This window comes from Hemitrygon akajei, chromosome 7 (genome assembly GCF_048418815.1).
Source record: "Hemitrygon akajei chromosome 7, sHemAka1.3, whole genome shotgun sequence".
NCBI lineage: Eukaryota > Metazoa > Chordata > Chondrichthyes > Myliobatiformes > Dasyatidae > Hemitrygon > Hemitrygon akajei.
Window position 1 is genome coordinate 46,111,386 of NC_133130.1, and position 16,343 is coordinate 46,127,728.

The window sequence follows — 16,343 nt, forward strand, 5'->3', positions numbered from 1 at the left end:
TCCACTTTTATATTCCTTAAAAGCGCCAGTACTTCCTCCTCTTTAACCATCATAGTTTCCATAACTTCCTGACTTGTTTTCCTTCCCTTACACAATTCAATATCCTTCTCCTTCGTGAATACCGAAGAAAATAAATTGTTCAAAATCTCCCTCATCTCTTTTGGCTCCATACATAGCTGTCCACTCTGATTTTCTAAGGGACCAATTTTATCCCTCACTATCCTTTTGCTATTAATGTAACTGTAGAAACCCTTTGGATTTATTTTCACCTTACTTTTTTCTGTACTTTTTTCCATAGATACTGCCTAGCCTGCTGAGTTCCTCCAGCATTTTGTGTGTGTTGCTTGGATTTCCAGCATCTGCAGATTTTCTCTTGTTTGTTCTTTATTGCACTTTTTTCCTGCAACAAATGTATCAAAATGTTGCATGTACTTACATGTCAACTTGTAAAGATCACAAAACACTCCAAAGAGTGATTAGGGGGCTCAGCACATTTTGAAATTCAACTGCTGGACCTGGAGACAATCTACAACTCTCAAAGCCTATGGCACCCTTGTAAGATCATTAAAGACCCATTGCATTTTGGACAATATCTGCTCAATCTCCTGCAATGTAGTCGTAGACACAGAAACATCTTAGCCAAGAGTTAGACCGAGAAACAGCTTCTTCCTGAGGGTTGTTGTGCATCTGAGTAATGCAATACCCTGGCTTGCCAACGGCCTTCAAATGTTATGGACTATCAAAGTCACATATTGTATGTAAATATGAATTTTAAAAAAATTAAGCCATACCACGTGCTTTCTAAATATCTCTTTTGCAGGGACTGGAGTACTGCATCTCATTGTTTTGAGCAATGACAATAAAGCTCTATTCTATTCTATTCTATCATCTGAAGACTGCCTTTGAGTGTACTTATCAGTTTCATTGTCTAAGCTTGAATGTCACAAAGTACAAATCCTCCTCTATGAGCATCTTTTTTTCTCCAGTCCTGCCAAAGGGTCTCAGCCCGAAATGTCGACTGTGCTTTTTTCCACAGATGCTGCCTGGCTTGCTGATTTCCTCCAGCATTTTGTCTGTGTTGCTTGGATTTCCAGCATCTGCAGATTTTCTCTTATTTGTGATTGGATTACTACACTGTGAAATCTCTTCTAGGGATGCCTACTCTGAAGAAGTTTAAATCTTTCCTTTGATGGGAGTTCAGTGAAACCCTGTCTCACAGTTCCCCCTCTGTGATTATCTTTTTCCTTCAGTTCTGCCGAAGGGTCTCAGTCCGAAGTGTCAATTACACTTTTTTCCACAGATGCTGCCTGGCCTGCTGAGTTCCTCTAGCATTTTGTGTGTGTTACTTGGATTTCCAGCATCTGCAGATTTTCTCTTATTTTCTATTATGAGAAGTATTTTCATGTACCAAATTTTATGGCATCTCTAAACCAACTAACGATAATTTTCTGATTGGAATGAACAGATCTGGCTCAGCCATGAAGCTGTTCTCGGTTACATTAATCAGGGCTTCAGAAAAAATATCTTTACTAAGGTGAGATGCCAAAATTTACAAGAATTGTGCATCTAGAAGTTAGCATTTCATGAGAATAGATAAGAAGAATAATCATAAGTAACCCAATGTCTGGATGAAGTATTGAAATGTTATAAAAATTGGATTTTAAAATTCATTTTTAGAATGTAAGCCTCATTGATAAGTCCAGCATTTATTGCCTATCCTTAATTGGTGGTGGTGAGTGACCTTATTGAACCACTACTGTCTTTCAAATGAAACTAGTTCCATCGTGCAGTTAAGGAGTGGTGTCCAAGATTTATACCTTGAGCTGAGAATATGCAACATAGTATTTTCAAATCAGAATGGGGAGCTTACAAGCGTCAGGAGTTTTCATCTACCTGCTGCCCTTGTCTTTGGTGATGTAGATCACAGGTATGAGAGATTCTGTTGGAGTTGTCTGAGCAAGTAATTGCAATGTATTTTGTGAATAATTCATACTGCAGTCACTGTGCGCCAATGGTATCACAAATGAATGTTTAATACGGTGGGTGTGGTATGCACAAACAGATTGTTTTATCCTGGATGATATTCAGCTTCTTTGGAGTCTTTGAAGCTGCACTCAAGCAGGAAAGTCAAGAAAGTTCCATCACAGTTCTGCATTGCAGCTTTATAGGTGGTGGAATAAACTTTAAAGTGAAAGGACATGAGTCGCTTACTGCAGGATACCCAGCTTCTGACCTGAATTTGTAGTCTGAGTTTCAGAATGATAGTGATTTTAATGGTGGGAGTCTCAAATAAAAAACTGTAAAGCCATTGAAGTTAAAGAGAAGTGGTGAGACTCTCTTATGGGTGAGAGTCATTGCTTGAAACTTTTGTTCCATGAATGTTACTTAAGATTTAACATGACTGTATATTGTCTCTAATTTGTTGCAAGTATGTCTACACTAGTTCAATTTCTGACAAGTTGAAAATGGAATGGAACATTGTACAATCACGAGTAAACATCTCCATGACAGGTCATTGATGAAACAGTTGAAGTTTTGGTCCGATACCCCTGAGAAAGTTGTTTGAGAGAGTATCAAATAGAAAATCATTTAAATTGACTACATTTGGAAAAAATCAGGTGAATAGTTGAATAATAAAAATTGTGCTCAGTTGTGCTCTGACAAATTTTAATAAATATGCCTTCTTTTTTATTTAGTTGAAATAAATAATTTAGTAGTGAATACATAACAAATAATAACATGATTAGGCATGATCTGCTCCAATATTCATCAAGATCATGGCTGATCTTCTCCCTCAATGCTTTTTCCTGCATTATATCTAAATATATATATTAATATTGATATTTAGAGTGATAGAGCATTACAGCAGAGAAACAGGCCCTTTGACCCATCTAGTCCATGCTGAATTATTAATCTGCCTAGTCCCATCAACCTGTACCTGGACCATAGCCCTCCATACCCATCCCATACACGTTTCTATCCAAATTTTGTTAACTGTTGAAATCAAACTGACATTCACCACTTACGTTGGTGGCTCGTTCAACACTCTCACCTCCCTCTGAGTGAAGAAGTTCACCCTCATGATCACCTGAAGCATTTCACTTTCACCCTTAGTCTATAACCACCCCTAGTCTAGTCTCACCCAACCTCAATGGAAAAAGCCTGCTAATATTTACCCAATGTGCACCCTTCATAATTTTGTATACCTCTATCAAATCTCTCCTCATTTTCTTAGGCTGTAGGGAATTAAGTCCTAACGTACTAGTCAGAGGCCTCCAGTCAGAGAGACATCCATCTACAGTCACTCTCTGCCTTCTCCCATGAAGCCAATTTTTAATCCAATTTACTACATCAACCTGAATGCCAAGCAACTGAACCTTCTTGACCAGCCTTCCATGAACTTGTGTAAGGCTTTCCTAAGTCCGTGTAGTCCATTTGTTTTCTAAGACACCAATGGGTGAGGAAGTCCAATCACTATTGTCTTCAGAAAAGCAAATGCTCTTCATCTCGGTCTAACTGACCTATCTCTTACGTTTGTATTTTGAGACTGGTTGCAGGCTCCCCAATTTCTATCCAGTGTGTATAGTTCTGCATATATTGTATAATTTACAATGAGATTCCCATTAACACTAGAAAGTGACAGTTTCTTGCATAACCTTTTCTCACGTGGTAAACCGCTCTCTCTGGAATCAGTTTTGTGAATCATTGTTACTTTTTCTCTATAGCAAGTAAATCCCTTTTAAGGTAAGAGGTCCAAAAATTATATTTCATGTTTCTGTTTCACTAAAATGGATAGCTTCACATTTTTTTCTGTATTGTCATGTTGCTGTCCACTATATTATAAGGTAACTTATAATAAAGTAGTGGTGGAGTTAGTTGGTGGAGTTGTTGATCAGCTTTACTGCTGAGGAAAAGTAACTTTTTGAGTCTGGTGATCCTGTGGATATTACATAGTTTCTTCCTTGGTGGGAGCAGGACACACAGTCCCTGAGCAGGGTGCATGGAATCCTTCATGATGTTACTCCTGGCACCTTTCTGTATTTATGTCCTTAATGGCAGGTAGACTAGTGCCAGTGATACAGGAAGTAGGTGTAGAAGCCTGAAGGGACACACTCAGTGATTCAGAAACAGCTTCTTCCCCTCTGTAATCCGATTTCTGAATGAACATTGAACTCGTGAACACTACCTCACTAGTACTTATTAAATTTCTGTGTTTGCACTACTTATCTTAATTTAACAATTCAATGTGCATAAATACTATATTTTAGTTATTTTCTATATTTATCATGTATTGCATTGTACTGCTGCCACAAAATTAACAAATTTCACAACATATGCTAGTGATATTAAACCTGATTCTGATTCCGACACATTGGGCAGTTTTGACTACCCAATGTAGAGGCTTCCTGTCTGCCACAGTGCAGTTTTTGTAATTAATAGTGATGCAGCTTGTCAGGATACTCTCCACTGCGCATCTACAGAATGTCTTGAGGATGGATGTACAAAGTCCAGCTGTCTTCAAAATGCAGGGGTGTTGATGAGTTTTCTTGACCATGTAGGATGTGTCCTAGGACCATGAGAGATGGTGTGTGATATGCACTTCCAGGAGTTTGAAACTGTTCACAGTTTCCACTGCTGTGCTGCTGATGTAAATGGGGTGTTAGTAGTGCAATTTCTCCTAAAATCGATAAATTTCTCCTTTGTCTTGTTGATGTAAAGGAACAGGTTATTTATCTGGCACCAGGCCTCTAGCACTTTCACCTCCTCTCTGTAGGCTGTCTCATCATTGTTGGTGATGAGCCCACCACTGTCATATCATCGGCAAACTTGACGATAAACTTGCTCGGGAGTTTGGCCATACGTGTGAATAGAGTACACAGCAATGGGCTCAACAAAATGGTGGGGTCACATTCTCAACTCTCCAGTCTCCTAAAGCATTTCCAAATTCAATAGAAATAAAAGTAGTTTAATGTAAAACTAAGGTTAAATTCCCCCTAAGTACAAATAAAAAATGTTCTCAAAATGTTTATAGCATGCATATCTGACAAAAATTTAAAGGGTTGGCTACTACTAATCCTGATATAGGAAAAGTGTAAGTTAAGCTTTACCCATTATGGTACAGTAAATCTTTATGACTTTCTTTGGAGATCTTTAAGATACTTATTGGTTAAAGGTAAGTAATGCTAATTAAAGGGCAATATATTATGAAAAGGTGACTTTCATATAGGAGCAAGGGACAAGTATTTAAAATAAATCCCACATTTAAAATCTCAATTCTAGAAAGATAGTATAGGTTTAGAGTACCACTTCTGAAAGGAAAAGTTAATTAGAAGATACTCTTCCTTACAATACCTTGGCCTAGAAATTCATCAGCATAACAGGTAGAAATTTTGCACTGTGGCACTGTTTGTATTGCTCATCCAGAGAGTGTCAATAGTAATACAATACAATATTTTCAATTATTTTCTTTTTAAAATGCTGTTCATTCATAGAGGAACCTGCTTTTACTGAAATTAAAGGCTACACTACAGCATTATTTAAAGGCCCAACTTCATTTTTCCTACATTCATTGCAGAAAGACTTAATTCTCCCAACAGGCATGACAAACAGTACAAATTTTCTCAAATTCAGATACATCAAATTAAGATAATTTCCAACAAGTGAGCTTAATCTGATGTATGTGAATTTGAGAAAAAAAAATCCCCTTAAAGTCTTGTGACCATTGAAGCATTACAAAAACTGGAATTCTAATATTCAAAAAATATTTTACATAACCATATAACAAATACAGCACGGAAACAGGCCATCTCGGCTCTTCTAGTCCATGCTGAACGCTTACTCTCACCTAGTCCCACTAACCCGCACTCAGCCCATAACCCTCCATTCCTTTCCTGTCCATATACCTATCCAATTTTTTTTTTTAATGACAAAATCGAACCGGCCTGTATCACTTCTACTGGAAGCTCGTTCCATACAGCTACCACTCTCTGAGTAAAGAAGTTCCCCCTCATGTTACCCCTAAACTTTTGCCTCCTAACTCTCAACTCATGTCCTCTTGTTTGAATCTCCCCTACTCTCAATGGAAAAAGCCTATCCACGTCAACTCTATCTATCCCCCTCATAATTTTAAATACCTCTGTCAAGTCCCCCCTTAACCTTCTACGCTCCAAAGAATAAAGACCTAACTTGTTCAACCTTTCTCTGTAACTTAGGTGCTGAAACCCAGGTAACATTCTAGTAAATCTCCTCTGTACTCTATTTTGTTGACATCTTTCCTATAATTCAGTGACCAGAACTGCACACAATACTCCAAATTTGGCCTCACCAATGCCTTGTACAATTTTAACATTACATACCAACTCCTATACTCAATGCTCTGATTTATAAAGGCCAGCATACCAAAAACTTTCTTCCCCACCCTGTCCACATGAGATTCCAGTGATGAGATTTATGTACTGCTGCATTGTGAAAATATTCAAAACACTATACAATGCATGGAAATAATTTTTTTGGAAATTGAGCATTTGGATAAAGCAACACTAAAAGTAATCATAACCGGCATTCCAGTTCAATTAAAATTATTTGCAAAACAGCTTAAGAATAAAATCAGGGAAGGCCAGTATTTTCAAGTATTTTAACATTTAGAACGTTTTTGTGCTCTATGGCATTCAATGTAAATAAAACATTAAGCAAAGCTGGAGACTTGCTGTGAGTTACATGAAGTGGTCATTATTTTTCTGTCTCCTCTGTGGATCTGACACAGAAATGTGCAGTTGTATGCAACAGCTAGAATGTATGTCTAGATGCAAGTTCTGTTATTTATCATCTGTATGTTCGTGACCTGCGCAGTCCACAGTCCATTCAATCAGAAGCTGATTTTTCCACAGTGGTTAAGAGAGAGTTTCATCAGCATTTCTTAAAAACCTTTATAAGGTAATCTTTGAGTAATATACTTAGCTGGGTCTCTAACTTTTCCCTGCAATCTTCAATCATCAGTCCAAGGAAGTTAACCTTACCCTTGCATAACAAAGTCTTCATCAACTACACCTGATAATTGGCTTAAAATTGCACCATCTGTGTTGATTGTTAGCCAATTGTTCCCTTAAATTCTCCTGATCCCTAGCAGTTGACCCCTGTCCTACCCATTTCCAAACACTAAGCTTGACCACAATCTCACTGATCCCATGCTAATCCTCCTTTTGATTCTTGCTTGAACCTTATCATTTTCACCTCAGACCTAAAATCATACTTTTGATACCCTAACCTCCCAAGTCTAGCTTCAGGATGATCTCTTTCACAGCTCTCATTTTCTACAATACCCAGACTTAGTCTTGCACTTATCTGATTTCTTTTGTACAATTCACAGTAGCAGAGCACATGAACAAAACATTTTAGTGCAAGATTGAAAAGTTGTGTACAATGGCTTAACCTTATGTGCAATTGAAAATACACCTGTGGCAGCACTCAACAAAAGTTGTTCGATCACACATCAATTTCTACGCATGTCAATTTAAAATTATGTTGAAGAGATTGAGGAGTGGCCTTAGAAGATATTTCTTCATAGCTTGTGGGAAATACAAAGGTTTGCCACTGAGAAGAGGAGCTTAAAACCTCTGCCCCTGTTAGGTAAGAATCGGATAAATGTTTGAAACAGGAGATGATGCAAGGCATTGGGAATAGACAAGGAAATAAAGAACCAGTACAGATTTTTTAACATCTAAGGTTGCCTGATTTTAGACATGCTGTTGCAAGTTGCTAGAAGTATTACTGCAAAAGAAACATACCTGAAACTTACTCTCCATAGGCGGGCTAATTGGATCTCTGCTCTACAATTCAGAAACCTGAAGTACAAAAAGTAGATGTGGATTTTATTGAGCCTCTAGTACATAACCCTGGACTGTACTTAAATGAAGGTAATTGATCTCAGTGGAATAATTAACTATAGATTAATTCAGGTTTCAGGTGTCATATTCTTATGCTTTCAGCTATTTGCAAGGACAAGTCTAATTTCAGAAATATTGGATTTCATGCTTTTGGTCATCTGGTCCAATGAGATTTTCATCTGATTTATTAAAGTTTTTGTATTCTGTGTGGAATTTAAAACATATACCAAAATACTAATTCAACAAATAAAAACAGAAAATGCAGCAAATTTTATTTGTGTTTCAGATTTACAGCATTTTTGTGATTTTACAGTAGTTTTGTGATTTTCAGTAATTCAACAAATTCTGATCATGAAAACTATGACCTGGTTGAGGAAGTGGAGGGATGGGTTAGTAAGTTTGCTGATGACACAAAGGTTGGAGGTGTTCTGGATAGTGTGGAGGGCTGTCAGAGGTTACAGCGGGATATTGATAGGTTGCAAAACTATGCTGAGAAGTGGCAGATGGAGTTCAACCCAGACAAGCATGAAGTGGTTCATTTTGGTAGGTCAAATATGATGGCAGAATATAGTATTAATGGTAAGACTCTTGGCAGTGTGGAGAATCAGAGGGATCTTGGGACCCGAGTCCATAGGACGCTCAAAGCAGCTGCGCAGGTTGACTGTGTGGTTAAGAAGGCATACAGTGTATTGGCCTTAATTAACCGTGGAATTGAATTTATGAGCCGAGAGGTAACGTTGCAGCTATGTAGGACCCTGGTCAGACCCTTCATGGAGTACTGTGCTCAGTTCTGGTCGCCTCACTACAGGAAGGATGTGGAAGCCATAGAAAGGGTGCAGAGGAGATTTATAAGGATGTTGCCTGGATTGGGGAGTATGCCTTACTTGGCTGAGTGAACTCAGCCTTTTCTCCTTGGAGCGACGGAGCATGAGAGGTGACCTGACAGAGGTATATAAGATGATGAGAGGCATCGATATTGTGGATAGTCAGATGCTTTTTCCCAGGGCTGAAATGGTTGCCACAAGTGGACATAGGTTTAAGGTGCTGGGGAGTAGGTACAGAGGAGATGGCAGGGGTAAGTTTTTTACACAGAGAGTGGTGAGTGTGTGGAATGGGCTGCCGGCAACAGTGGTGGAGGCGGATACGATAGGGTCTTTTAAGAGACTTCTGGATAGGTACATGGAGCTTAGAAAAATAGAGGGCTATGGGTAAGCCTAGTAATTTCTAAGGTAGGGACATGTTCGGCACAACTTTGTGGGCCGAAGAGCCTGTATTGTGCTGTAGGTTTTCTATGTTTTTAAACTGTTTTGAGGCAGTCAGTGCTTCTTACAAATTATTGCATTTGAACCTCGGGGAAAAAAACAGTTTGTAAATGTTATTACTTGGTAAGTTATATGAATTATGTGACATTAACATTATTTGTAAATTAATATAGTTCCTTCAAATATCCTGTATAGATTACACAAAAAATGGTTCCTCTCAATAGATTTTAGTTCGGAAAACTGCAGCTTGGAGAGGAGATTTACAAAAAGTGAGAACTATGGATGGTGATAAATTATGCACCAGTAGAATCTTGGGTCTGATACAAATCTGAATGAGAAGGAAGTTTTATGGAAATGGGCATGATTCATCTTGCAGGCTGATTGCAGAGCTATATTGGCATTGATTGTCCATGGCTTATTTCCAGAGGTCTTAGGTTGAAAGAGAATAATGCTGTGTTTGCTATACAAAACAGATTTGGATTCAAATGTAAATTTGGAATAATTCATCATTGCTTTCTATAGTAACCCTGGAGAATGCCATGTTTTTGACTTAAATCTAGGTTTAGGGACCTGTTCCAATTCAGTGAAAGTGTAGAAAATAGCAGTGTTGGTTATACCCAAACCTTGAAGCACAGACATCAAAAATGTTACCATTTCGGTTTTCCATGGAGTGATTTTTTTAACTGCCATCACCGTGGCTGAAGAAATCTAGCATTCCTTATTAACATTTGAAGGATGAGTTTTCTATATCTTCCATTTTCATGCCATGGGGAGATGGCTGCTCTTCACTTGCCTGTTTCTATTTTTATTTCTTTCCCTCCTCTTGTTTCTTCTTTGTTTCTTTTATTCTTTACTTTGTTCAAAGTAAATTTAATATCTAAGTACATATATGTCACCATATACAGCCCTGAGATTCATTTTCTTGAAGGTATTCACAGTAAATACAAAGAAGCATAATACAATCAATAAAAAACCACACACAACAAAGATGGACAGAGAACCAATGTACAGACAATAAACTGCGTAAATACAAAAAGGCGAAGAATTCAAAACAATAGTAATAAATAAATAAGCAACTAATATCAAGTACATGAGTTGAAGTGTCCTTCAAAGTGAGTCCACAGTTTGTAGGATCAGTTCAGCTTCAGTGCAAATGAAATTGCTCTTGTTCAAGAGCCTGATGGTTGAGGGGTAATAACTGTTCCTAAAACTGGTGGTGTAGCCCCTGAGTCTCCAGTACCTCCTTCCTACTGGTAGCAGTGAGAAGAGAGCGAGAGCAACAACACTCCTTGTAGATGTGCTCAATGGCAGGGAGTGTTTTACCCAGGATTTATTGGGTTGTACTCACTTTTGTAGGCTTTTCCATTCAAGGGCATTGATGTTTCTATACCACTGCACATCTATGTAAGTTTGTCAAAACTTTAGATGACATGCCAAATCTTTGCAAACTTTTAAGAAAGTAGAGGCACCACTGTGCCAGCTTTGTATGACACGTATTTGCTGGACCCAGTACAGATCCTCTGAAATGATAACACTAAGGAATTAAAGTTGCTGACCCTTCTGGTGATGTTCTGCTTTATCCTGTTTATATCCATTAATGTTTCCTGCTCCCGTTTCTTATTTTCTTCTGATGTTTCTCTGTCCTTTCTTTCCTGTTTATTTAATTTGTTCTGTGACAATCTTGTGATTTCCCCCTTTGGTCTACTTTGTATGTTTCTTATATCTCTTTCCAATTATTTTCAGTACTTTTGGGAAAATTGAGGTGGTTGAGTTGTATCTTACAATGGTTGCCGACACAGTTTCTGATTGTAGGTGGAGGAAGAGAGCAATCACTTTGCATCAGGAAGCAGAAATACTGTAGATTCCGGACTACAGAGCGCACCTGATTAAAAGCCGCTGGCTCTAATTTTAGAAATAAAATCAATTTTTTAATTGTAAAGGCCGCACCGGATTTTAGGCCGCACCGGATTTTCGGCCGCAGGTGTCCCACGTTGTAATATGAGATATTTACACAGAAAGATATTACACGTGAGGATTTTTTAACTTTTAATTAAATCCATATGGTAACAAAAACAAATACATATTGCAAATGCTTTTTTTCAAACCGTGCCCGTAACGCGGCTACTTTTAAATATATGTTGCGTATACTTCTTTACTGAACAACATTCCAATATCTCCTAACGACTGGTAAAAAATATATATACTGCAGCCTACCAGGAAAAGTTATTGATCGCCTTTAACTTAAAAGCAGCGTTCGCTCAGATCCAAAGCCGCTCGCGTAATGCGCTCCCTCCCTCCGTCCCGTTTCATCGCAAACGGCATTTTTCCCACAAGACACCGCGAAACCGGGTGTGACGTCATAGCATCCCGCGATGTAGTACAGAAAACAAATATAGATAAAACTCTTCTAACTTTAACTAGAAAATGAATTACTAAGCGAAAATATTATAAACTAAGTAACTGCCATAAAGGCAGCACAATGCTTTTCTTCGAGTGTTTTCCATGTTGATGAGGGTGAGTACAAATGACTGATTTACAATAATTTAATTGTGAAAGTGCACTTGATTTATCGTACAATTTCATTGGACCTCTGTGAACTACTCATCAATTTTATTGGTCTACTGTTATGAGGCAAAATGTTTACGAGGCGGCATGAAAAAAATCATGTATTAGCCGCTCCGTTTTAAAGGCCGCAGTGTTCAAAGCTGTTCAAAATGTGGGAAAAAAGTAGCGGCTTAAAATCCGGAATCTACGGTAATTGGATAAGTTTTAAAAAAAAAGCAAGTCTGAATTAAGTGGCATATTCTGCCTCAGAGATGCAAATTGGAAGATGAAAAATAAATTGGATATTTAAACCTGATAGTTTAAATTGAATTATTAAAAAATAGCAGGAGCAGAACATTTAGCCTTTTGACCCTGTTGTGTCTTTTAATGTGTTCATGACTTCTCTGTTCCAAAACCACTCATCAGTTCTCCCTATATACTCCATATTGACTTTGTATGACAATGGTTCACAGGATGATATCTCATGTGAGCACAGATATTGTGAGACATAGGAATTTATGTAGATATTTTAATAGTTTTCTTTAAACATTTTAAAGGTGTTATTGGTGTAGAAGCTATGTTAGGTAAGCTGGAAATATTGCAGAGGTGAGTTAGATAAAGAAGCCAATTTCACTCTCAAGTATAATTGTCATAACAAACAAACCATGTTGATTGGTTTGTATATGCCTTTTGAAATATTCACCTAATTTTAATACTAATTGACATATAGAAACGAAGGTCATTTTTTAGTTACAGGATAAGTAAATAGTTCAAAATTTCTAAAATTTCAAAATCATTGTAAGTTGTGTAAGACATAGAAAAATCTCTGCTGAGAAGATTTTAACAAAAAAATCACTCCATCACCATTGCAACATTGTACACAATTCTGGTTGCCACATTACAGGAAGTATGTGCAGGCTTTGGAGAGAGTGCAGAAGAAGCCCATGGATGTCTTTTCCCTTTGGTGGAAATGTCATATCCTGGAGGATATAGGTGAGAGAGTGAAAGTTCAAAGGAGATTTGTGAGACAAGTTCTTTTACACTAAGAGTGGTAGGTGCCTGGAATTCACTGCTAAGGGAGGAGGCTGAAGCAGATATCATAATAATGTTTAATAGATATTGTGTATTTATTATTTCATAATATTTGAGTAATTTTGTACATGCACTGTGTCTGGTGCTCCTGGTGTGGCCTCCTGTATATTCGTGAGACCCGATGTAGATTGGGAGACCGTTTCGCACCTGTGCTCTGTCTGCCAGGTGAAGTGGGATCTCCCAGTGGCCACCTATTTTAATTCCACTTCTCATTCCCATTCTGATATGTCAATCCATGGCCTCCTCTGCTGTCGTGACAAGGCCACACTCAGGTTGGAGGAACAACACCTTATATTCTGTCTGGGTAGCCTCCAACCTGATGGCGTGAACATCAATTTCTTGAACTTCTGGTAGCGCCCCCCCTTCACCATTCCATATCCCCCTTTCCCCCTCTCACTTTATGTCCTTGCCTGCTCATTGCCTCCCTCTGGTGCTCCTCTCCACTTTACTTTCTTCCATGGCCTTCTGTTCTCTCTTATTGGACTCCTCCTTCTCCAGCCCTGTATCTCTTTTACCAATCAACTTCCCAGCTCTTTACTTCATCCCCTCCCGGTTTCACCTATCACCTTGTGTTTCTTGCTCCCCTCCCTCCACCTTTTATATCTACTCCTCAGCTTTCTTTCTCCAGTCCTGCTGAAGGGTCTCAGCCTGAAATGTCGACTGTACATTTTAACATAGACACTGCCTGGCCTGCTGAGTTCCTCCAGCATTGTGTGTGTGTTGCTTGTACATATTGTTTGATTAAGCATTCTTGTTTGTTTAATTACGGGCTGTATGTATAAATATGTGAATCACACGACCACATGTTATGTATACGCCTCACTTAAAGTAAACATGAAGTTAGACTCACATTTCGGACTCCTGTGTCTCTCTTTGAATTAGTTTAATGTTGTGAATTTACAAAACACCAATAGGTATTTATACAAGAAAATAAAACAGCCAGGGGTTGGAGGGATTTTGATCACAGATGTAGGCAGATGAAATAGGTTTAGACTGGTATGGTGGTCTGAAGAGCCTGTTCTTTGTTCAATGTTCATTTCTGTAAACCACTGTTTATATCAAACTTGAGCTCAGCTCAGCTTCAGTAGGGGCATAAAACAGATGCTCTCAGATATTAGGAGTATAACAGCTGGGTCTTATGTCTGTTAATCTTATTTTTTACCAATTCTCTTTACTTCCCCTTCCATCGACTCACCACTTCCACCTTGCAAATGACACCAAAACACCCACTTTGATCTTACCCATCATTCACTGACTGGCTGTATGCCTGACCTCTGATTAATCCTGGTCCCAATATCCCTTGTCATCTCCAGCCCTCACCCACCATCATTTTACCCAATCAACCCAAAGCTAACCAAAGATAAACCAACACCCCTGATCTCCAATTTCAACTCACCTCCACAAGAATTTCTAGCTACCCAGCCACATAACTATCGAAGCACTATTGCGTCAACTGATGGATCTCTCTCACCTGTTAACTCCGGATCCAGCACAATTCTGGATAGAGTTTCATTGGCTGTATCACAATTCTGATCTATATGAGGGCGCAATAAAATTTCTAGGTTTATATTTTAACGAACCATTGAAAAGACCTTTTGTTGTTTTAAATTGTTTTGTCAAAACAATGCATTATCTGTAAGGAGACAGGTATCTTTCACACTCACTCATTGGGAGCTTCTTTTCATGGAAACTTTCTTCATTGCAATACTCGAAGATTATAATTTTCAACGCTGCAGTAATGTCTGAAAATGCATTTAGGTGGCCTCAATGATAGGAGAAACCATTAAGTGAAGTGCTGTATGTAACTGAAACACAAATCCTTTTTCAGCCGCAACTCTTAAGGCTGATGAAGGGGCATGCTTATTTATAACCTGGTGTTATATTCACTTGGCACTTAATTTTGAAGTGTTATATGATGGACTGGAACTTAATGCTGTTGAATAACAATGAAAAAAAGAATAACAGTAGTCAATTGTCTTGTTACAAGATCACTCACTTGGAAGTGTGGAGTAAATACTCAAAAGTTGGTGTGGTTGGTGCATGGCTATTCATCCAATCTAAACCCTAAGAGGAAGGGTTCAGGTAGAGCTGAATCAGGTGACAGAATTACAATGCATCTGTACAATCTCTTCTGAATGATATAAATTTATATAATTGCACTTTACTGCATTGTTAAAACTTGTTATTTCATGTACACATAAACTTCAGTTTGCTCCTTATATCAGATTGTACTAGCACTTTGAAGAAGTATGAATAATTAAAGATGATCAAAACAAAGCACGCATTCAGATTTTGCAGACCATTTTTGGCAAAATTACACATGCTACAATTTACAACTCTAATGTGAATTTACTGTATATCATAAAGATGCAGAAGCATGCAATTATCAAAAAGCTAAACATAAATGTCATCATTTCAGTAAGCATGTAATGAAAAAGATAGCCTAGCCTTATAAAAGCATATTTGTTGCCTGGTTGGCTAGTTGTTTGGTATTTGCATTTCCAGTGCATTTGTTTGGTGAATATACCTTAAATATTAATATCTTCATCTATTTTCCTAGGGCTGTGACTCACAAATGAGCATGTCTGAGATGTCCTGTAGTGAAAGCACTTCTTCCTGTCAGTCTCTGGCACATGGCTCAACACCAGAAATTCTAGTTGGTCTGCTGTATAATGCCACCACTGGCAGACTGTCAGTTGAAGTCATAAAAGGAAGCCACTTCAAAAACTTGGCAGTGAATAGACCACCTAGTGAGTACAAGACTTGTCTGGAATCCAGTAATGATGAATGTGTCTTGTGTAAACTGGAAGTATATACTGTACAACATTTAATTTTTTAAAAACTTATTGAAGTAGTGCAGGCACTCTGGTCACCAAATAAAGTTATTTTTCTTCTGTTATTAATTAGAAAACTCAAGTAAATTGATGTTCTTTGGAAATTATGTGTGGCGGTGGAGAAATGTGGACTTTTTTATCTGCAGTGATGTCAAATTAGTAAGGAAAATATAGATGGGTCAGGATTAAAGTCTCAAATCTTATTTTGGTAAAAGCACATTGCCATTAGTGCTTAATCTGTGCTATTTGAGTCTCTGCATTGATCAGGTAATAGTCTGCATTCTCCACTTGTGTATGCATGTTGCTTTTTTATTATGTTAACTTATTATTACTTCCAGACTTTACCAGTGCCAATTCCTGCACAAAGTCATGTAGTAAAAAAGAATAACCACTTTATCATTTACTAGACGTTTCACATGCTTTGTACTAGGTCCTCACGAATGAGTAATTAGATTTTCTACATTTATTTCTCAGTAGTCAGATCAAAAAGACAAAAATAATAAATTTTTAATTACTTTTCATATAATATCAAAAATTCCTACCAAAGGGTGAATGCTCCAATTGGCATTGTTTAATACTGTCTACTTTCTCTTCAAATACTCAAATCAGTAATCCAGGCTACTAAAGTGAAAATCCCTGCTTTATGAGATATTTTATTAAACATATGTGCTTGGTGTCAATTACAATATAATTAGTGACACCGTCAGTAATTGATCACTAAATGAGCA

The 16,343-nt window shown here is 37.8% G+C and overlaps 1 protein-coding gene across 3 annotated transcripts in view; it reads left to right on the forward strand.

Moving 5' to 3' along the window:
• LOC140730407 (synaptotagmin-14-like) overlaps positions 1–16,343 on the forward strand; it is a 165,992-nt gene that overhangs the window by 124,312 nt on the left and 25,337 nt on the right. For all 3 annotated transcript variants that reach the window (XM_073050745.1, XM_073050744.1, XM_073050746.1), the window contains exon 7: positions 15,342–15,531. In XM_073050745.1, the coding sequence (XP_072906846.1) occupies positions 15,342–15,531 (190 nt within the window). The remainder of the gene's footprint in view (positions 1–15,341; positions 15,532–16,343) is intronic.